Source organism: Gossypium hirsutum, chromosome D02 (assembly GCF_007990345.1).
Source record: "Gossypium hirsutum isolate 1008001.06 chromosome D02, Gossypium_hirsutum_v2.1, whole genome shotgun sequence".
NCBI lineage: Eukaryota > Viridiplantae > Streptophyta > Magnoliopsida > Malvales > Malvaceae > Gossypium > Gossypium hirsutum.
The window spans coordinates 51820112-51842365 of NC_053438.1; the positions used below are offsets into that span (position 1 = coordinate 51820112).

At 36.0% G+C, this 22254-nt stretch overlaps 1 protein-coding gene across 3 annotated transcripts; it reads left to right on the plus strand.

Annotated features, from left to right (window-relative positions):
- Window positions 1-617: 617 nt before the first annotated feature.
- LOC107909931 (transcription factor bHLH111) lies at window positions 618-3534 on the plus strand. 3 transcript variants are annotated; one of them, XM_016837641.2, is made up of 7 exons: window positions 618-1054; window positions 1413-2157; window positions 2279-2410; window positions 2618-2689; window positions 2842-2882; window positions 3064-3102; window positions 3218-3534. In XM_016837641.2, the coding sequence occupies exons 1-6, from the start codon at window positions 708-710 to the stop codon at window positions 3068-3070; spliced, it is 1344 nt and encodes a 447-aa protein (XP_016693130.1). In that variant the 5' UTR covers window positions 618-707; the 3' UTR covers window positions 3071-3102; window positions 3218-3534. The 3 variants fall into 3 exon arrangements, with proteins under 3 accessions (XP_016693130.1, XP_016693131.1, XP_016693129.1); XM_016837642.2 differs by having other exon boundaries at window positions 2845-2882; XM_016837640.2 differs by having other exon boundaries at window positions 619-1054; window positions 2817-2882.
- Window positions 3535-22254: the final 18720 nt, after the last annotated feature.

Below are 22254 nucleotides of genomic sequence, written 5' to 3' on the forward strand. Positions count from 1 at the left end.
TTAGTATTTATTAGTATAATATATTTAGCATTTATTAGTATAGTTTATTTGACTTACTAATTTAGCCTATAAATAGGCTCCTTTACAATCTTAGAATTAAGAGACACCCATTAGATTAGAACTCATAACACATTCAGAGAATTTTGTGTTTACGTTTGAGGGTTCTTTGTTTTTCGGGTTTTCGGGGTTTAGTTTTTATCTCTATCTTTTGTACTCTTCATTCTTTTGCCATTATAGTAAAATTATCTTTGCCTGTGGTTTTTTATCCTCTTTTGAGGGGTTTTTCCACGTTAAATTTGTGTGTTCATCTTCTCAATTTCTTCTACTATTTTTACTTGTTCGTTGCTCAATCGGGACGATCCTAACAATGTCGAATTTAAATTATTTTTATATATCGTATTCATATCGTGTGGATATAATTAAAACATCTGTAATGGAGAAAATTTGTTTAAATTAGGTGGGGGAAAAGCAAAGTTCTTGAAGGGCAGGAATAGATGAATAATATAATAATTGTCCACGAACTACATAGTGGAAAACTCACATTGCATTGTTTATTGTCTCCCCGTATTATTGATCCATCCATCTTAAATCTTATAAAGGCCATTATCCCACGCCCCTTCAGTACCAACAATAAACATAGTCTTTAAATCCGCCAAAATCTCACCAAAGCAAAGAAAAAACAATAAACGGACACCCCCACTGGAGATATGGCTGAGGAATGCACTTCCACCTCGCCTACACTGCACAATTGGTGGGATCTCCACCACGCAAGCTCTCTTTCTTCATGGACTACAAACCCTAGTTCTTGGCATCATCATCAAAACCCTAATTCCAATACTCGTAACTGTGATCAGGATGATGTACTTTCCATCTCTACTTCCTTGACTAATGCTTCCATTCATTCAGTGTTAACTAGCGTTGATGAGTTGTCCGGGGGCGGTAGCGGCACTACGCGTCAACTTGTTGAACAACCAACTGTGGATCCTGATCCGTCCAATGAATTGATTAATGGAGAGCATGGTTCCGATAATCATCTTTGGAGCCATGTTTTATCGTAAGTAATTTTTGTTTGCTGCAATTTGCACCAAATATCCCAAAGTTACAGATTTTGAAAATCGAATCGCGACTTTTTTGATCCCCTTCTTAAAAATAATCGTATATTCAATTGAATTAAACTTGGAATTGAAGCATTTTCCTGTTTGCTTGCTTCCTTTATCTGAACATTTACTTACAAAGAACTCATAATACTATGCTTTAGGTCTTAATTACTGTCTCAAAAGGTAATTAAGACAAACTAAATCATCTCTTCGTTGATTACTTTTCGAAAGTCTGCAAATCAAATCACATATGTTTGATTTGTTTATTTGACTATTTTATTTAGCACTTAATTGACATTGGATTGTTTTCGGCAGAAATGTTGGGAGCAACGGCGCAGATATAGGAAACAACCTATTAGAGGCAATATCGTCAAAGAGTAACTCATCAGCAGCTGGAATATTTGAACCTGCTTGTGACTACTTAAAGAAAATAGATGGCAATTGGGAATTCTCAAACTCCTCAGTTTTCAACAATTTTATCAAAAACATGAACGAGGGGTTCGATTCCAGTAGCACTGATAATAATCAACAAAGCTCAAGCGAAAGTGAAAGGTTAACCAAGTTGTCCAACATGGTCAGCCACTGGTCCATAGCACCACCAGACCCTCAAGTCAACCCCCCACAGTTTATTAATCCAAAATCATCATCCCAAGATCCGACCTCTTTGCAGCCGCCTGCTGCCTTTTGTGGAATGGCAACGGTCAAAAACCCAATTTTTCTATCATGTTATGGAAATGGTAATCATCATCATGATGTGAAAATGGAGACCCAAACTCTAGATATGGAAGCTCCAAGTTCCTATTTTCGAAGGGCTTTCAAGGCTGGTAACAATAGCAATGGGTATCATATTCACAACAGCCCTATTAACAGTTCAATATCAACGGAAGCTGACAACTTTTATGGATCCATGTCTCATTTTCCATGCACAAGTAACATTACTTATTGCAGATTAAGCAAACCTTTGATTGACATCCATGCATCATCAAAGCCCAGTTTTATTAGTCCCTTGAATTTATCAGATTGCAAGAAACAAGGGCTCCAAGCTGCAAATTCTCTGCAGGTATATATATAATTAAGTTTAATCATATTTATCAACCTTACTTCTTTTATTTATTACCTTATTTTTGTTTGTTAACTGTGAAAAATTTCACATTAATCGTTGAGAATACAAACAAATGCAGACAAGGACCAGAAACGGTAGAACACAAGGGATTGCAAACGAGGGAAAAAAGAAAAGAGGTGAAGAAACGTCCGACAGTACTACAGTGTTGAAAAAGCCTAAGCTGGAAAATTCTGCATCTTCATCTGTAAAGGTACACAAATTAAACAATATATATAACCTAATTTTCGAAATGAAACAAAAACTAATTAGAAAAACAAAGTCATTTGTACGATGCATCTTTGAAGTATATATAAAAACAAATTTAAAAATATTAAATATCCTTTTTTTAAAAAAAAAAAAAAGCCTTGCTTATAATTACGGGTGAGAAATTAACTGACTGGATTAAGTTTTTATATAGATGCACGCCCCAAAAGTGAAGCTAGGAGACAGGATAACAGCACTTCAACAAATTGTGTCGCCATTTGGAAAGGTAGTGATAGCACTAAAAATAAGCTTGTTTTCTAGTGAGCCTGACATCCAATTATATCTTCTCTTTTTTATACTATTTTGTAAATTTGATTTAACATGATCCATTTTGTTGGCTGACTGACTTTCAGACTGATACGGCCTCTGTTTTACTAGAAGCAATTGGATACATCAACTTTCTACAAGAACAAGTGCAGGTGAAAGTCGCCTCAATTTTTCTTTTCTAAAACTTTCAATATATGGAAAGTAAACACCACATGGAATCCGAGTATCTTTTTTTTATTTAAATATTCCGTGTTCGATGAGTTTGCAGTTACCATTATGTATGTTTACAAGATGCTAATTAGCTTTTATTTGTTAATTTGTGTTCTTTTTCAGTTACTGAGTAATCCTTACATGAAGCCCAACTCTCATAAGGTAATTAATAAGAAAAGTTCTATAGTATATTTATGCTTTCAACAGTTAAAATAGAAATATGGTATTAAAGTTAATTTTATATGTATTAATTATGTTCGCGGTGATCATATCCTAGGATCCATGGGGCAGCTTGGATATAAAAGAGCAGAAAGGAGATATTAAGGTTGATCTAAGGAGCAGAGGTTTATGTTTAGTTCCAATATCTTGTACCCCAAAAGTTTACCATGAAAACACTGCTTCAGATTACTGGAGCCCAACATATAGAGGATGTTTGTATAGATGAAGAATTAAATCTCATGCTCGCTTTGACACGCACAAACACACGTACGTATATTTATATGTATGTATTACTTTTAAGGAAAGCAATTGGAATCATTTTGTAGTCAAATGTTTTATATTGACTATATAGTTTAAGCCACCAGTAAAAGTTTCAACAGTTAAACAGTATATATAGAGTCAAACATGCGTATGACAAACATTACTCGCACTTTGTTAATTATTTATATATATTCAAATCATATACTAAAAGATAACATAATCGGTATATATTTGAACGAGCTGAAATCGATCAAAATAACTCAATATCCAATCTAGAATTGAACAAATTTTGGTTACTACAGTTAGAACAGTACAGCAAATCAGACTCCTTTACCGGAAAATAGGCAATCAGTGACGATTGACGACTGGACATTGTCGATTTTGATGCATCAAAAGATGTGTAAGAAGAATTCTGTTTTGTGAATAATTGGAACATAGAAATTCATGAGTTAGCAGCTTCTTAGCAGTCCATCTTTGAATGGGATCCCTAATAAATCATCTCATCGAGAAATCTTTACCGGCCATTGAAATATGCTTAGGAATTATATCTGGTGCTTTCATCGCCATCCCTTCTAAAGGCGGTTCACCACACATCTCAGCAATCACGCATCCTAGTGACCATATATCCATAGCAGCACTGATTTTACCGTTCATCACAGATGCCGGAGACATATAATTCAGAGTACCTCGACTGTAAGGCGACACTATTGCATCTTCATCTCTTTCTCCAGGTTCTTTGGCTAACCCAAAATCAGTAATCTTCAAATTACTAATTAGAATGATAAATCAAAACATTTTCTGGTTTGATATCGCAATCAACATAGCCTTTTTCATGAATACAGCAAAGCCCTTCAACGATCATCTTAGTGTCATGGTATTAAATTGCAGTCACAATGCAGTGTAATGGCCGCATCATAACAGTTTTGAAGGTCTCCACGACGCAATATTAGTGCAACGCGACGAGAGAACCACATCACGACTTTTACGGTCTGAAACCGTTACGTAACACCGCAACATGTAATATATTGCGCCGCAACGCTGCAATAAACTTTCAAATTATCCAAAATATGAAATCACGTAGATGAAACACTAAACTATATTTAGACTTAGCAAAAAAGAAGAAAATGATGTTAAATAATAACAAATATCTTACTTATGAAACATCCTTGTTTAGTCTTTGGAACATTATGAAAATTGTTTGATCATTGTAACATTTAATAGACTTTCAACATTATACTTACATTAAATCAACAAATTGCATATCTAGTATCACTTTTTTCTTAGCAGTGATTATCGGGTAAAGCTTTATTTGTGATTACTTTAGGATTTGAATGGCATACACATTCTTTTCTTTTGCATACACTTAATATATATACACATACTTTTCTTTTACATTTAAGTTTTGTGTTACAACTTACAATTTTTTAGCTTTATCTTAAGGATTTTAATAGTAGAATCTATTAATGGCGTTGTGTTGTTTGGTTATTGTCCTGATTTTGGACTTTCTGCACTGCTATTTCTGCAGTTGCTTTTTTCAATAATAAAATGAATATTGACTGAGCCAAAAAAAATAGAATTTGTAAATACAATTTGTTTTGAAGTGTTTGAAAAACTATGATAGAATCTTTTGGTACAATCATTCAACAAATACAGAAAAAAGGGGTAATATGTAAGTAAAGAACTAAAGTAAATAGTGTAAATTTTGTTTTGAAGTGTTTGAGAAAATTGGAAAACTGTTGTAATCGGCACAATTTGCTCGGCCCGTATATAAATAACTAAAACCAAATACCAAATAAAAATTCAAAGTCCAAATACAGTCCAATTACATGAAAATTGCCAGCCCAAACTCAAACCCGATTACAAGCCCAAATTTAATATACACCAAGACCCAATCTAAAACCCAATAAACAGTAGCCCAATTACAGAGGCCCAATGCCTAGCCTTAGACCACGAAACAGAAACCCTAGAAGATCCAAGCGCCGCTCTTGCCCTCCGCGTGTACCGAGCCTCCGTGCGCGTGCGCCCCCTCCGAGCTTGTACCTGCACAACAAAAATGGCAACAAACAGCACGGGCAGGGAAAATGGCAAGAAAATTCTGAAAAATCACAAATCAAAGGCAACAAGCAGATAATGCATTTAAAATTAGATTTTTTACATTTTTCTTTTTCCATTATCTGCTATAAAAAGCAGACTTGATTATAAAAGGGGGGATACGAAATCAGTGAAAAAATACGAAAGAAATAAAAAAGCAGTTTTCAAAAGGTGATTTTCATACTTTTCTTTTCTTCTATTTTTCTCTGACTTTTCTTTTCTGTTTTTTTGTTAATCGTATAAAAAAGAGAAAAAGGGAAGAGTTAAGGGTCTAGAGACTTACCTAATGGCTGAACCGTCACTCACTTCGTCGCAATCGGAGTCTGGCGAAGGGCGGGGGGCCATAGGGCATTTTGTTTTTCGAGTGTTGCGGTTAGGGTTTGCCATTTGTAAAAAGTGGCTACTATGATTCAATTTTGGCTTTATAGGGACTGAACAACGGCGCCCTTTGAGACCTATGCTAATGATTTCAGAACGGTGCCGTTTTGGCAATGATCCGCGTGGTGACCCGACCCGAGGGAAGGATCCATACGTCTTGTCTCAATGGTTTATTTGCGCAATTGGTTCCCATGCTTTTGTAACATGCTTAAATTGATCCTTTTATGTTTCTTAAATTTTGCCACATATTTCATTGTTTGTTTCAATTTGGTCCATGCTGAAACATAGCGTTTTGGGGCTGGGGATATTTTCCTCTTTAGTCCCCATGTTATTCGCACGTGCCTTTTTGGTCCTCAATTCTACTTTATTTTCATTTTTTTCTTTTCATCTTGAATGAAATACAATTTAATCCATACTTATTTAATTTAATGTACTTGATTTTTATTCTGTTTAAAACTCATTTTTCTATTATTTTTAGATATATTTATTTTTAAATCTAACATTCTTTTTATGTTTAAGTTTAATATATTTTTAAGTTTATTATCAATACTATTTTAATATTATAATATCTTATTATTCTAAATTTATCATTAACATTATTTTAGGTTTATCATGTATTTTTATTTAAAGTTAACATATATTATTATTTTGAATTTATCAAGTATTATTATTATTTTTAAATTATCATCAAAATTTTTAAATTTATTATGTATTATTATTCCACATTTATTATATATTTTTTATTGTAAATTACTCTATTCATTCCAAATCGTGGATATTATTTGTATTAAATTATATATTCATATATATTATTTGTTTCAATTCATGCGTTGTTTCAAATTCCATCTATATATATTATTTATTTTGAATTATTCTCATTATTTTTGTAAATTACTTTGTTATCATTTTTCTATATAATATACCTTCTAATTCTTCTTTACACATCTTTTACTTGAATATTTTGTATATTATGTTTACACATTATATGTGTTAAAATGTTTACATGTAATTTTAAATGATTTTTTTTAAATTGATTTATTTTAATTCGTTTCATGTGTTCATTTTATTTTGAATTGATTTGTATACTGGTTTTTTTAGCTTATTACTTGCTTCACTTTGCTTGATTTCATGTATTATTTAGTTGGTATTGGGTTTAATTTGTTTCATGTATTATTTTGAGTTTAAAAACTATTATGTGCATTTGAGTTTGTATATTCATATTTGTATGGTAGTCTACCCATGTATATTGTTCCATGTTCATACATTTGCTTTTCAGTTCCGAACATTACATCGTAGTTAAAATTTCTGATTTATTTGCCAAAAATTGATCATTTCATTTTGAATAAACCAAATTTACATCATTTTTAATATTGCATTAAACTTTTGCTTTAATCCAAATTCGTAAAAAAGGAGAAAATGAAGTTTGCAATATGTCGTCTTTGGAAAGATGAGAAATCGTACCCTAACCTACGAGGTTTCGATTTTCTCTTCAAACTAAAACGGCTAAGCACGTTTTTAGTTCTCAAATACACAAAGTTTCAATAAAGGTTTTTAAAGGTTAACTTATGCTCAGGAATTCAAATGTTGCATCCTAACTTACGGGATATGACATTTCGTTGCCTCAGGATGAGAAGGCCTTTCTACATATGTTCAAATTTATACAAATATTTAAAAATATATCATTAATAAAAGGGGAATTGTTTTTAATATTTTCAAATTTTTGACATTCGACTTTAAGACATTAAATAAACAATTCAGTACCAATTTTGGGTGTTACGAGGGTGCTAATCCTTCCTCGTACGTAACTGACTCCTGAACCCATTTTTTTCCGAAACTCGTAGGCCAAAATCATTTTTAAGGTGATCCGATCACACCCCAATAAAAGATCGGTGGCGACTCCAATTTTCATTTTGTAAGTCAACTCTATTTTTGTTTCCAAAAAGTGGTTTCGACAGCTTGGTGACTCCACTAGGGATTGATTTTAAGAGAGTCGAGCCACAAATTGATTAAATTTTATCTTATGGTCAAAAAATCAAAATTTGTTTTGAAATTCATAATATCCCCTTTGCATCCAATCTCATTATAGTGTGCTTTGTTGGTTGGTTTATGTCCGTTAGTGTATTTGCATTTCGTATTACATGAGTTGGATGATTTTACCCCTTTAAGTGGGAGTGGGAAACTATTCCTTAGTGAGGTTTTCACCTCCGTATAGGATAGTGGATAGCTTTCAGGATACATCTGTACCTATGCCTTCGTGAGATTTTCATCTCCGTATAGTTATAGGGAAATGTATTCCCTTGAATCGAACTCGGTCTGCATAAGCCTATAATGGGTGAAGATCGAGGAATCAGCTGGTTCAGGTACCTTTCCCTGAGAATCCAAACTTCAAGTAGTGAACCTTAGGAACTCACCCTAGGTAGAACCACACTGAACCCTAATAGATACCTGAATAAGTGTTTTGTTATTTCTTGATTGTATTGGACTCTATGTTTATACATGATACTGACATTTTTTGCCTTACTTTTATTGCATGGCATTTCATTATAAAAAGCGTTGGTTCATATTAAGTTGCTAGATAGAAAGCTTATCATGGAAAAAGGGTTTCTTGATAAGGTGGAGGATAATGCAGCTGTCCGAACTTGGTCCGAAACAACACAGCGCGAGAAAGGTGATAGTTTGGCTATAGGACTTTACCCGTATTAGCGTAACTCAAAACAATTTGCAAGAGTTGAAGGAAATCTGGGATTAGTGGAACGATAAGGTTAAACAACTATTCTACTCTAATTATAGTGATTTGCCTTATCTGCTTGATATGAAGATAGACAAGCACCTGTTTCGGCTCTCACCCAGTTTTGGAATCCTACTTACAGTTGCTTCACATTTGGGAAGGTCGATTTGGTACCTATAATAGAAGAATACATGGCTTTACTTCGGTGTTCGAAGATTCAAGTAGACAGAGCCTACTCGAGAGTTGTAAAGGTAGCGACCTTTTTGAAGAAGCTGATGAATATAATTGGGATAAACAAATAGTGGGTTGGAGCCCGAATCAAGCAAAAAGGGGATAACAAGTGCATTCCCTAAAAGAGCTTGAATGATTTAATTCTAGCACACCCAAATACGAAGAAGAGGGTGGATGTCTTTTCTTTGAGTAAATAATGCTTAGTTGTATTCCCTAAAGCTTTAGGGCACGTTGGTGAAGCAGTCACTGATTTATTCGACCGTCTTGATAAGAGGGTTACAACAGTCCTGACGATTTTGGCAGAAACCTTCAGGTCATTGAATGCATGCCAGAAAGTGGGTGAGGGTAGATTCATTGGATGTGCACAGCTCCTACTCGCATGGTTCCACTGTCACTTCTGTAAGGTTGATAGGGTTTCGTATCGGGTCTTCTTTGAAAACTATTCACCACTGAAAGAGATAGTAGCTACACCAATGAGGGATGACATCTTAGAGGAGAAATGGATGGCAATTCTTTAGAATCTTCAGGAAGAGGACATCGAGTGGAGAGCTTCTTGGTGCTTCTGGATGAGATCCTGTATCGATGCAGTGATTTTAATTTGGATCCTCTGCTTGGGATTTGGAGAGCTGTTGATTATGCCCCATTGCTAGTACTCAGGTAGTATAGGTCAAGGCAATTTATACCCGCAACCCAGGGAATAGCTGAGTGTGAATTCTCATACAAGGGCGATGGTTACAAAAAGAATATTCGAGAGATGTCCAATGCATGGAACCAGACTCGCCGAATGAAGAGATTAGCTGTGAGTCCAATGACAACTCCTGAGCATAATGAATGGTGGGTTAGGATGATCAATGATAATATCCCCAAGCCAAGTCAGGGAAACAGTCAGTCAATAGAGGAACATTTGCGGGTTGTCCTTTCTGAGCTAGAAATCATAAGACAATATTTTGAAAGAAGAAATACAAAATTAGAAAAGAAGATAGAACAAATGGAAGAAGAAAAGATGAACTTGAGATTAGACATGGATGTTCAGAAATTCGAGGTCGAGAAATTAAGAAAAGAAAAAAATAAAGCTGAGGAGGATTTCGATAGCTTGAAGATAGATTATAAGAAGCTGGGACTGTCAATAAGAACTGCTGGTTTCGGAAAAACTTTAGAGCAGTGGCGTAAAGAGATTCGAAAAGAAAAGAACAAGGCCGATAGATGGGAAAGAAAATTCCAAGAGGTTCAGACACGAAATGAGGCTTTAGAGAAGAGTTTGTTAGAGAACCGAAAGGAAAAAGGCAAACTAAAGGATAGAGTGGCCGAGTTAGAAAGATCTCTTCGTCAATATGGAAATCAGGATTCTGCGATAGATTTGAGAACGAGCTTAAGCAGGATTGAAGAAATGAAAAAAGGATAGAAGAGTTAGAAACGACATTGCAAAATTGTGAGATCTGGATCGAGTACTTGGAAGAAAACGAAGATCGTCATAATGAGCAGCTTTACTACTTTCAAAATCAAGTTAGAAACAGGGATCGCATTATGGAGAAGTCGTAGTTCAGATTCGAGAGGTAGCTGATCACCTACAGACTTTGGCAATGCAGGCCGATACGCTAAGTGTGAAGTATGAATTGAAATCAGATCGACGGCAAGAGTTAGCCTCGTTACTTAGGAAAATTAGAGTTCTGAGTATTAGGGCAAAGCCTTATTTGTAGCCCATTATATGTAAAAAAATTATTTTCTAGTAAAGTTTTTTAAATGGAATTGAATCAGAATTGACGCCTTTTTTTGCATTCATTTCATTGCATTGCATCATACGTGTCGAAACCTCTTTTTTTGAAAAAAGACAATCGTCGACTTAAAAAAAAAATTGGAGTCGCCACCAATCTTTTATTAAGGTGTGATCAGTTCACCTTGAAAACGATTTTAGGTCTACGAATTTTGAGAAAATAGGTTCGGGAGTCAGTTACACACGAGGAAGGGTTAGCACCCTTGTAACGCCCAAAATCGATATCGAACTGATTGTTTAATGTCTTGGTGTCAAAAATTTAAAAAGATTTTAAAAGAAACTCAAATGATGAAATCTGAAAAGGATAATCAATTGTTTAAGTCAGACGAAGAAATCGAGACCCAATACGTTAGAGTACGATTTCTCAAAATCCCCAAACTTTGAATATCGCCTTTATTTTATAAGAAAATCTTCATCTCGAGAAAGCAATATGTTATGCCCAATACGTTAGGACACAACAAGTTAAATTCCCGAAAATGATCTTTACATTTATGTGTTTTGAAAAAGCTATGCTCGATTATTTAGGTTTAACATGGAAAATTGGAACCCAATACGTTAGGGCTTAATCTTCTCGAAAATCCCAAATATCAAGATCGCATTATCTTGAAAGCCTTTGAACAAAAATGATTTTAATGCTTTGATGAAATCAAGCACATTTTTTTAAAAGCATGATAAAATGTTAATATACAACATGAAACACATACTTTAATTTAAATTATATATGTATATGTGTTTACAAAATATGTATATATAAGTACGATACATAAGTAAATTTTTAAAATATTTATATGCATATATTAAAACATATATAAGTATACATATAAAAAAGGAAAAAAAATGAAATATATAAAACAAAAAAAACTTATAATAATTTCTAAGAAAATATGTATGTATATATATATGTATGTGAGAATTATGAAAATAAGATAAAAAAATAAAAGTATGTATATGTGTATATATTTACAAAAATAAAAAATGTATTAGTATATATATTGGTAAATCATGAAAATATGTATATGTATATATTTAAAATATGTATATATATAAGTATAATATGTACATAACAAATGACATATGCAAAAAAAAAAAACAAATATATATATATTTATAAAAATTTAGAGTAAATAAAAAATGTACGTATATACATATTATAAGAATGTATGCATAAGTACATGGATTATGAAATATAAAAGATGTATATGTATTATAAAATGTCAATGCATATATATACAAGTATAAGAAAGTTATGAAAATAAAATAATAATAAATATATATAAAATATGTACATGTATTTACAAAAAAAAAGTATAAGTATAATATATTAGTAAAATATGAAAATATGTATATAAAAAAATATCCAGAAGATATATTTATAACAATTTTGAATAGTGTATGAGTATTTATATATATTATAAAAAATACATATATATTATAAAAAAAATATGCGTGTGTATAGAAATAATAATGATAATAATAATAATAATAATAATAATAATATAATGATGCAAAAACAATATTAATAATATAAAAAAACTAAAAAAAAACTTAAAACGATATATCAAGGATTAATTTGAAAATACATGGAGTTTAAGGGGCTGAATTTAAAGAAAACACAACAAGGGACCAAATCCCAATGTGCGACACAAAAGGAGGACCCAAAGGGAAATATCCCCACAATGGTACAACAACGTCATTTTAGCGAGACCCATGCACATGGTCTACGGACCGAATTGAAACAGGAAAGAAATTTTGTGGCAAAAATTAAATATAAAAATTAAACTATATTGAGAACGCTACGAAAGTGGAGGGACTAATTGCGCAAATACCCCCATTAACCAAAACACGCGGATCCTTAGGTGGGTCGGGTCACGCATGCGGGTATGGCCCTATACGGTGCCGTTTTGGGGCCACTGAAACAGGACTTAAACGACGCCGTTTTGCAACCGTTATAAAACAAAAATTTCCTTAAAAAATTCATTTTCCCCTTTTTTACAAAAGATAGCAGAGAAACCCTTTGGTAGGGTTTCTTTTTCCCATGCCGCCACCGCCAACCAAGGCTCTCCCATGGCCTCAGCTGATGTCCCGGTCTCCGATCGCAACGGAGAAGGGTACACCGCGATGACACCAGGTAATATTTTCTCTTTCTTTTAAGAAAAACAGAGAAAAAGAATCCAGGACTTGAAAAAGAAATCGAAAAGAAAAATTTTAAAACCTTTCAAAATCCCCTTTTCTTTGAAAATCTTCTCCTTTTATTACTGTTTATAAAAATAAAAGATAAATAGAACAAGTAATAATAACGGAGATGCAATTTCACCTTTAATATTTTCTCTTTTACTTTATTTCGTCCCTCTTTCTTCCCTGTTTTCAAATACAAAAGCGGCCTTTATAGCCAGAAACATATTGTTATTTTACACATTTTTTCTCTGCTGGACTCTTCTATTCCGTATTTGCAGGTGTACGTGAGGGAACAACGCGCGTGGAGGAGGCCGGTTCCGAATCGTGCGTCACCTGGAGTCCACTGGAGGTGCTGAGCAATATGCGGTTAGGGTTGCTATTTCCAAACATTTGCTTTGAGCCATACTGAAATTGGGCTAGGGTAAAACCTAGGTTTTGGGCCTGTAATTGGGTAGTTAAGTTGAAGATATTGGGCCGTGTAAATGGACCTTTAAATGTTGGACTCTTTATTTGTTTTGTTTTTACTTTCTGTTTTGGATTATTATTTCTGCATGCGGGCTCAGGCAATAATTGGTATTACAATTGCCCCTCTTTGCTCGTTATCGTGTAACAAGAATGGAGCAAAGACTTAAAGAAAACCAATTTTGTCTGGTCTTGCCAAGTCTTGACCTTCTTCTTCCAGTAACCCTGCATCTTTAGAGGTACAGGAATTGGTGCTTCAATCTACCCCACTGCAATGTCAGGGAGATAGGATTCGTACGTTGTAGCTTCTCAAAACAACAAAATTTGCTATCTTTAATCCGTTGCACTGTAACTTCAGGGAAATAAGATTTATAGCTTCAACTTGTTCTGCTACAACCTAAAGATAAATCTGATGCGATCTGCTCTACTGCAACTTCAGAGAGATGAGTTTTGTGGTTTTAATCCACTCCATTGCAACTTCAAGGAGATAGGACTGGTTACTTCTGTCTGCTCCATTGCTACTTCAGGGAGATAAGACTTGTATCTTCGATCTACTTCACTGCCGATACAGGAAGACAAGACCTACCATTTTCAACCTACTCCACTACTGTACAGGGAGATAAGGCTGCTATCCTCGATCTACTTCGCTACCAATATAGGAAGATAAGATCTGCTGTCTTTGATCTACTTCACTGCCAATACAGGAAAACAAGATATGTTATCTTCGATCTACTTCGCTACCAATATAGGAAGACAAGATCTGCTATCTTTGATCTACTTCGCTACTAGTATAGGAAGACAAGATCTGTTATCTTTGATCTACTTCGCTACCAATATAGGAAGACAAGATCTGCTATCTTTGATCTACTTCGCTGCCGATACAGGAAGAAAAGATCTGTTATCTTCGATCTACTTTGCTACCAATATAGGAAGACAAGATCTGCTATCTTTGATTTACTTCACTGCCAATATAGGAAGAAAAGAACTATTATCTTCGATCTACTTCGCTACCAATATAGGAAGACAAGATCTGCTATCTTTGATCTACTTTGTTACCAATACAGGAAGACAAGATCTGCTGTTTTCAACCTGCTCCACTGCTGCTCAGGGAGATAAGGCTTTATGATTTCACCGATCCGTTCTCTGGGAACATGACCTGTATGATTTATTTCATGAACCTAATCATGCCTAATGATTAGGATGTCGTGATCAAAATGAATCAAATGCTCCTAACTAGATGTGTATGAATGACATTTGAATACAGTGTCATGAAAATGATTCATTAATGTTGAAGTTGTTATTGCTCATTATCCATTAAGGCTTCCATTGTGACAACAATGCTTCGACAAAACTCGAAAAATTCTTAATCTGGGCTTTTCCTTCCTAGATATCTCCAACCTTTTAACTCGGTGAAGTCTAAACAATAGTCTTGTTTCAGGTTCCTGTATTATTTAGAAATTTCTAGATTAATATGAAAAACTTCCCTTGCGAAAGTTTATTGGTCCATTAATCATTATTCTAATGCAACATGCTTACGAAAATATCATAACGATGGATAAAACAAAATTGATTTGAGAGCATAACTCGTAAGAGGGATTGACTGGGAACACTTATATTGAAAAAGAATGAAGTGTTCTAAAACAAAAAATTTAATATAAATACTATGCATAGGTGCCCCAAATATCTCCGCTTGAATTTCTCTAAACAACTTTCTGAAGACCATTTTGAGTTCAACACGTGTTTAGGTGATCTACAGTACTTTGTTGATGTCTCAAGATGTCGCCTATTCCTTCATGCTGGTTCAGGTATAGCAAGATTATCACATGCCGCAATCAAAATTTGAGTCACCCTTTTCGGGTTTTCAACTCAAATCCCCTTTGGTCTCAAGGCGCCCTTTGCAGGTTTTCACCTTAGCCTCTCCTTTTTTTTTTTTTTTGAACCCAAAGCGCCTTTTGCGGGTTTTCACCTTGGTTCCTTCTCCTTCTTAAGTAAAGTATTTCTTGACTGAATCTAAAGTTATTGGATTAGGCAAGTTTATTTCATCCATCTTAGCCAGAATCAAGGCTCCCCCAGAAAAGACCTTTTTTACAACATAAGGTCCTTCCCAATTTGGCATCCATTTACCTCTAAAATCCTTTTGTAGAGGAAGAATTTTTTTCAACACCAGGTCCCTCTTGTGAAATTCTCTGGGACGGACCCTTTTGTTGTAGGCTCGCATCATTTTTTTGCTACATTTGACCATGCTGAATAACCTTTAGGCCTTTTCCATCTATTAAGTTCAACTGATCGTATCGAGATTGGACCCATTCTGCTTCATCCAACTTTAGCTCAGCCAACACCCAGAGAGAAGGGATTTCAACTTCAATGGGTAAAACTGCCTCCATACCGTAAACCAAGGAGAAAGGCGTTGCCCTGGTGGAAGTTCTGATTGATGTTCGATAAGCAAAGAGGGAAAATGGCAATTTCTCATGCCAACCAGTCCTTGTAAGTCTCTGTCATTTTCCCACAATTTTCTTGATGTTTTTATTGGCCGCTTCCACTGCACCATTCATTTTTGGGCGATACGGCGACGAATTGTGATGTTTGATCTTGAACTGACTATAGACCTCCGCTATTGAGCTGTTGTTCAAATTCAACGCATTGTCAGATATGATCCTTTTAGGCATTCCATATCGACATATGATCTCTCTTTTTAAGAACTTACTGACTGCTGACTTTGTGACATTAGCATACGAAGCATCTTCCACCCATTTAGTGAAGTAGTCAATAACTATAAATATGAAATGATGCCCATTTGAGGCCTTCGGTGATATTGACCTGATAACATCCATACCCCATATGGAGAAAGGCCATGGAGAAGTCATAAAATGAATAGGTGAAGGAGGTGCATGCATTTTATCATCATAAATTTGACATTTATGCATTTCTTGGCATAATTGATGCAATCCCCTTCTATGGTGGACCAGTAATACTCGAATCTCATAAATTGTCTAGCCATTGTGAACCCACTGGCATGCGTTCCGCAAATACCCTCATAGACCTCCTCCAAGATTTTATTAGCTTCCACGGCGTTCACACATCTTAATAGTACCTGATCCTTTCCTCTCTTATATAAGATCTCCCCATCTAAGACGTAATCAATGGATAGTCTTCTTAGAGTCCTCTTATCATTCTCAGTTGCCTAGTCAGGATACTCACAATTCTTTACATATCGTAATATATCTTGATACCAAGGACTATCATTCATTTCTCCCTCTTCGATATTATAACAATGAGCCGGGCTTTCATAGATGCTCATCTGGATAGGCTTCATGTCCTCTTGTCGGTTCACTTTGATCAAGGAGGCTAGAGTAGCTAATACATCAGCCATCTGGTTCTCGTCTCGTGGGAGATAGCAAAAAGTAATGTCCTCAAACTCTTTAATCAATTCGAGGACCAACTTTCGATAACTGACTAATTTGGGATCTCTCATTTCCCATTCACCTTTAAGCTAGTATATCACCAATGTCGAATCTCCACAGACCTCTAGTACTTTGATTTCACGCTCTATAGCTGCAAGAATGCCCATGATGCACGCTTCGTATTCTACCATGTTGTTTGTACAATCAAAATTTAGGGTTTCAAGTGAAAGGATAATGATCACCATTCGGGGATACTAAGACTGCCCCAATTCCATTGCCCACAGCGTTCGAGGCTCCATCAAAGTTTAGCTTCCAATTGTGACCTTCTTGGGAATTTTCTCCAATTGTTGCTACATACATCAAGTCCTCATTTGGGAAATCAAAACTCAATGGCTTGTAATCCTCCAAAGCTATTGCACTCCCTTTCATAGCCTTTTGACTCACATAGACTTTATCAAATTCAGAAAGTAAGATCTACCATCAGGCCATCCTTCCATTCAAAGAAGTCGACTCCATCATATACTTTAAAGGGTCTAACTTTGAAATTAGCCAAGTCGTATGGTATAACATGTACTGCCTTAATCTTCAAGTTGTCCAAACCAGGGCACAACACAACTTCTCAACAGGCGAGTATCTCATTTCACAATCAGTGAATTTCTTATTGAGATAATATATTGCCCTTTCTTTCCTTCTTGTTTCATCATGTTGACCTAGCACACACCCCATGGAATTATCAAACACTGTTAGATACAATATCAGCGGCCTATCCGGGCTAGGTGGTGACAGCACTGGAGTATTAGACAAGTACTGTTTTATCTTGTTAAAAGCTTCCTCGCATTCTTCATCTCATGTACCAGGATTATGTTTCTTCAGAAGATGGAATATGGGGTCACATTTTTCAGTTAATTGTGAAATGAACCTAGCAATGTAATTCAGTCTTCCTAAGAAACCTCGAACTTATTTCTAAGTGCGAGGTGGAGGTAAATCTCGTATTACCTTGACTTTGTCTGGGTCAATTTCGATTCCCTTTTCACTGACTATGAAGCCTAGCAACTTTCCTGACCTGGCCCCAAAAGTGCATTTCGCTGGATTAAGCTTGAGCTGGAACTTTCTCAATATTAAGAATAATGTTCTTAGGACTTGCACATGTTCCTCCTCCGTTCTAGATTTTACAATCATATCGTCAACATAAACCTCGATTTCTTTGTGCATCATGTCATGGAACAAGGCTACCATGGCTCTTTGGTATGTTGCTTCCGTATTCTTTAATCCGAACGGCATCACCTTATAGAAAAACATTCCCCATAACGTAATGAACGTAGTCTTTCTTATATCTTCGGGATGCATCTTTATCTGATTGTATCCAGAAAAACCATCCATGAAGGAAAACAATGAATAGCCTGCCATATTATCTACCAATGTGTCAATGTGAGGCAATGGAAAATTGTCTTTTGGACTAGCATTGTTCAAATCCTTATAATCCACACACATTCGTACTTCCCCATTTTTTTAGGAACTGGTACAATGTTGGCCACCCACTCAGAATACTTGACCTCTTGTAAAAAACCGGTATCAAACTGCTTTTTGACCTCCTCCTTTATTTTTAACACGACATCAGGCCTCATCCTCCTGAGCTTCTGCTGTACTGGCTTGCAATCCTCTCTTATAGGAAGACGGTGGACTACAATGTCAGTACTTAACCCAGGCATATCTTGGTATGACCATACAAAGACATCTTTGAATTCTTGGAGTAATCCAATGAGGTATTGTCTTATCTTTGCAAAAATATCAGATCCGATCTTCACTTCTTTTTCTTCCTCCAAGTTTACAGTTTCTATTGGTTCCTTGTGAGGTAGGATTTGCTTCTCCGCCCGTTCTACCATCCGCAGCAAGTCTGGAGATAAACCACAGTCTTCGCCATCTTCGAAATCATGCAATCCCTCTAAACACATGTCTCGTTCAAAAGGAGATTCTGAGTTTGTAAGAGCGACACTCATATCATTGATATCGAGGGACCTGTTATAGGTATGAAAAATAATATGGATTCAGGAATAATTATTTGTGTAATATGGTCATTAATGAGATGCAAGAATAATTTGAAAAAAAAATTCAAAACAACTGCTTATATGGAAAGAAAGAAAGAAAATTTGCTCAAAAATTATTGCAAAGATGTACTTTATTAAAATAACGATGTTTGGACATGAGCCTATTTCACAAAGGAATCCTTATCGCTTCTAGGCTAAAAGCAATAAGGGTGTTCGGAACATTACTCTAAGGAAGTCCTAAAAGCTACAGGTATTTCTTTTGCACTCCAATTGTTTAGCACACCTCCTGATTCATAATGGAGGATATCCAAGAAAGTTCCTCCCTCAGTTGCCTCTTCACAAATGGCATGAATACTTCCCAACTCCTCGTTAATACTTCCACCTCTTGGCACTCCTTGATAAATAAATCCTCCCGATACAAAAGTTTTGGATAGGTGAGGAAAGGTCATAGGTTCCCATTTAACTTTATCTCCTGTCAAACGAGCCCTTCTTCTTTCTCGCTTCTTTTCTTACTCCATCCTCCTTTGCTTAATATCTGGCTTGTAACCTAAGCCAAAACGGTAATGCTTGTCCTTCAACACTCGGGCTTCAACTCGACCCTGAAGATATCTCCCCAATCCTTTCCTTGGCAAGAATCCTTTTCCTACTGTAAACTGTAGACCCATCTTTGTGGTCTTTGATATCCTCGGCATCGGGATCTTGTTTCCCTCAGTGATAAATGTAGCATTCACAAACTCTAAAGATCGGAAAAAACATTCACCTGCATCATCACTTGTTTCCAAATACGGTGCATCATTAGCTACAGCTGCAATGATATCCTCTTCAGCGTTTATAGTCACTAACCGACCATCCGATATCAGTTTCAGCTTTTGATGTAATGATAAAGGTACGACCCCTGCTGAATGTATCCATGGACTTTCTAATAAACAATTGTAAGAAGGCTTAATGTCCATCACCAGGAAGTCCATCTCATAGATAGTTGGGCCAATTAATAAGGGTATGTCAATTCTTCCCATGACCCTCCTTTTAGTGCCGTCAAATGCTCTCACTACATTCTGGCACGACTTAATATGCGAACCATCCACAGGTAGCCTATTGAGTGTGGACAGGGGCAATACATTCAATGCCGATCCGTTATCTACCAGAACTCCCAGTAATGTGTACCCTTTGCACCTGGTAGTGATGTGCAAAGCTCTAGTAGACCCCATACCCCCAGGTGGTATTTCGTCATCATTGAAAAAGATGAAGTTATCATCGCTTATATTGCTAACCAGCCGATCTAATTTGGTGACAGAGATATCATTGGCCACATAGGTTTGGTTTAGTACTTTCAACAGTGCATTTCGATTCCCCTCTGAGCTCAACAGTAAAGCTAGCACAGATATGTGAGCTGGTTGTTTGTGCAATTGTTCCACAACATTGTACTCGCTATGCTTCAAAAATTTCAGGAACTCCCTAGCTTACTATTCTTTTATTGGCTCATTGACCAGCAGTTCAGGTTTGACTGCATTTTTCTTCTTTTCGATCAAAGTTTCTCCTTTTGCTGGCTTTATTCAGGCATTTATCAAATTGTAGCGCTTTCCACTACGAGTATAGAAGCCCACCTCTCGATCCTCTTTTGAAATATTGGTTACATCCTCCTTCCCTAGAGTTGTCACATTGTAATCATAATTCCAGGGAACCTTCTTGTTATCCTTATAAGCAAATACGGACAGTTTTTGAATGATGACATTTGGTGTTATCCTTGCTCCAACCTCATTATTCTTAGGTCACGAAATGATGACCATAAGGTAGTTAGCTTTTGGAACTTCCAACACTGACTCTGATGCGCATATATGTCCCTCCTTCTTAATTTCTTCACAGAATTCTATCCCTTTATTATCCATCATACATTGAACCATGGTTCTAAACTCCACACACTATTGGACTTCATGCCCCGTTTCATGGTGGAACTCACAGTAGTTCCCTCTCTTCTCGTAACTTCCTTCCGAAATGACTAATCCCCTTTTCACCATCTCCTTCCAGACCCAACTCAAAGGAGTTTTTAGGTCTGCAATGTCTGCCTTAATTCTTCTATTTTCACTGATCATATTTACCCCACTATCAGTATGATTTGGTAATGGATTTTCTTCACTGGTTGAATCATCAAATTTGACAACGCTAATACTGATGAGCCTTTCAATCAACTTCTTAAAGGTAGTACAATTTTCTATAGAATGCCCTGTAATTCTCGCATGATAATCGTATTGTGCATTCGCGTCGTACCATTTAGGGTATGAGGGCTACAAGGGGTTTAAATATAAAGGGGAAATAACGTGTGCATTAAATAAACTTTGATATAGCTCTTTATACGACACTGGAATTGGCGTGAACTGGGGCCTCTCAGTGTTTTGTCTCGTGCTAGCTTCTTGTCTTGATGAACCTTATTGGTTAGCAACCACATTTCTTGGTTGATTCACCGTTATTGACTTCGAGTAACCCTTGTTATATATACTCTTGTTGTTTACATCGTTCTCCTTCTTCTTCGAGGTTGATCTTCTGTTGCTCCCTCCAGCATCAATCTTCCCACTCCTTATGGCATTTTTAATCATCCCACCATTCATGACTATGTTAGGAAGGCTTTTTGTGGAACTCCCTAACATATGTGTAATGAACGGTGCTTTCAGTGTGTTAATGAATAGCATTGTCATTTCTTTTTCCAAGAGCGGTGGCTGAACTTGGATAGCGACTTCCCTCCACCTTTGTGCATATTGCCTAAAACTTTCGTTTGACTTATTTTCCATATTTTGAAGGGTAATTCTATCAGGAACCATATCTGTTACATGACTATACTATTTCATGAACGCTTGTGCTAAATCCCTCAATGAACCAATCATGGTACGGCTCAATTGATTGTACCATTTAGATGCTGCTCTAACGAGGCTATCTTAGAAACAATGTATCAGTAGCTGGTAATTGTTAACATATCCAGCCATTCACCTACAGAACATGGTGATATGAGCTTCTGGGCAACTTGTCCCATTGTACTTTTCGAATTCTGGCATCTTAAACTTATGAGGGAGTACCAAAATCGGGTCTAAACTCAGCTCTTTAGCGTCAATCCCACTATAGTTTTTAGTGATTCCCATTGCCTTAAACTTCTCTTCGATCCATTTGTATATTTCTTCTAACTACTTTGGTAACTCTTCTTTTATTTTTCCTTTTCATCCACTTCATCGAAGTCAGGAATGGCAGAGTTAGTAGGATGGTTTTCGGGGTTAGAGCCCGATCCAGCCTGAAAGCTTGAAGCACCGGCCTAGAACTGCTGAGGCTTGATTGTGATAGTAGATTTGGTGCGAGTATACTTCAGCTTAGGTTCACACATGTGGAGGAGTAAAGCCTAGAGGATAGAGAGGTTCATCATCGTTACCCTCTTCGACATTAGCCATAGGGCCCTTTCCCTTATCTCCTCCCCCGGTCAACAGTTGGGTCAACTTCGCCATCATATCCTTTTGGGATTCCAACATCTTCTCTGACATATCCTATTGCATTTTGTCTAATCGCTCCTGCACT

Coding starts and splice junctions, on each gene's coding strand:
- LOC107909931 (XM_016837640.2), top strand. CDS start 708: ATGGCTGAGGAATGCACTTCCACCTCGCCTACACTGCACAATTGGTGG. Junction 2,883..3,063: donor TTCTACAAGAACAAGTGCAG/GTGAAAGTCGCC, acceptor GTTCTTTTTCAG/TTACTGAGTAATCCTTACAT. Junction 3,103..3,217: donor TGAAGCCCAACTCTCATAAG/GTAATTAATAAG, acceptor ATCATATCCTAG/GATCCATGGGGCAGCTTGGA.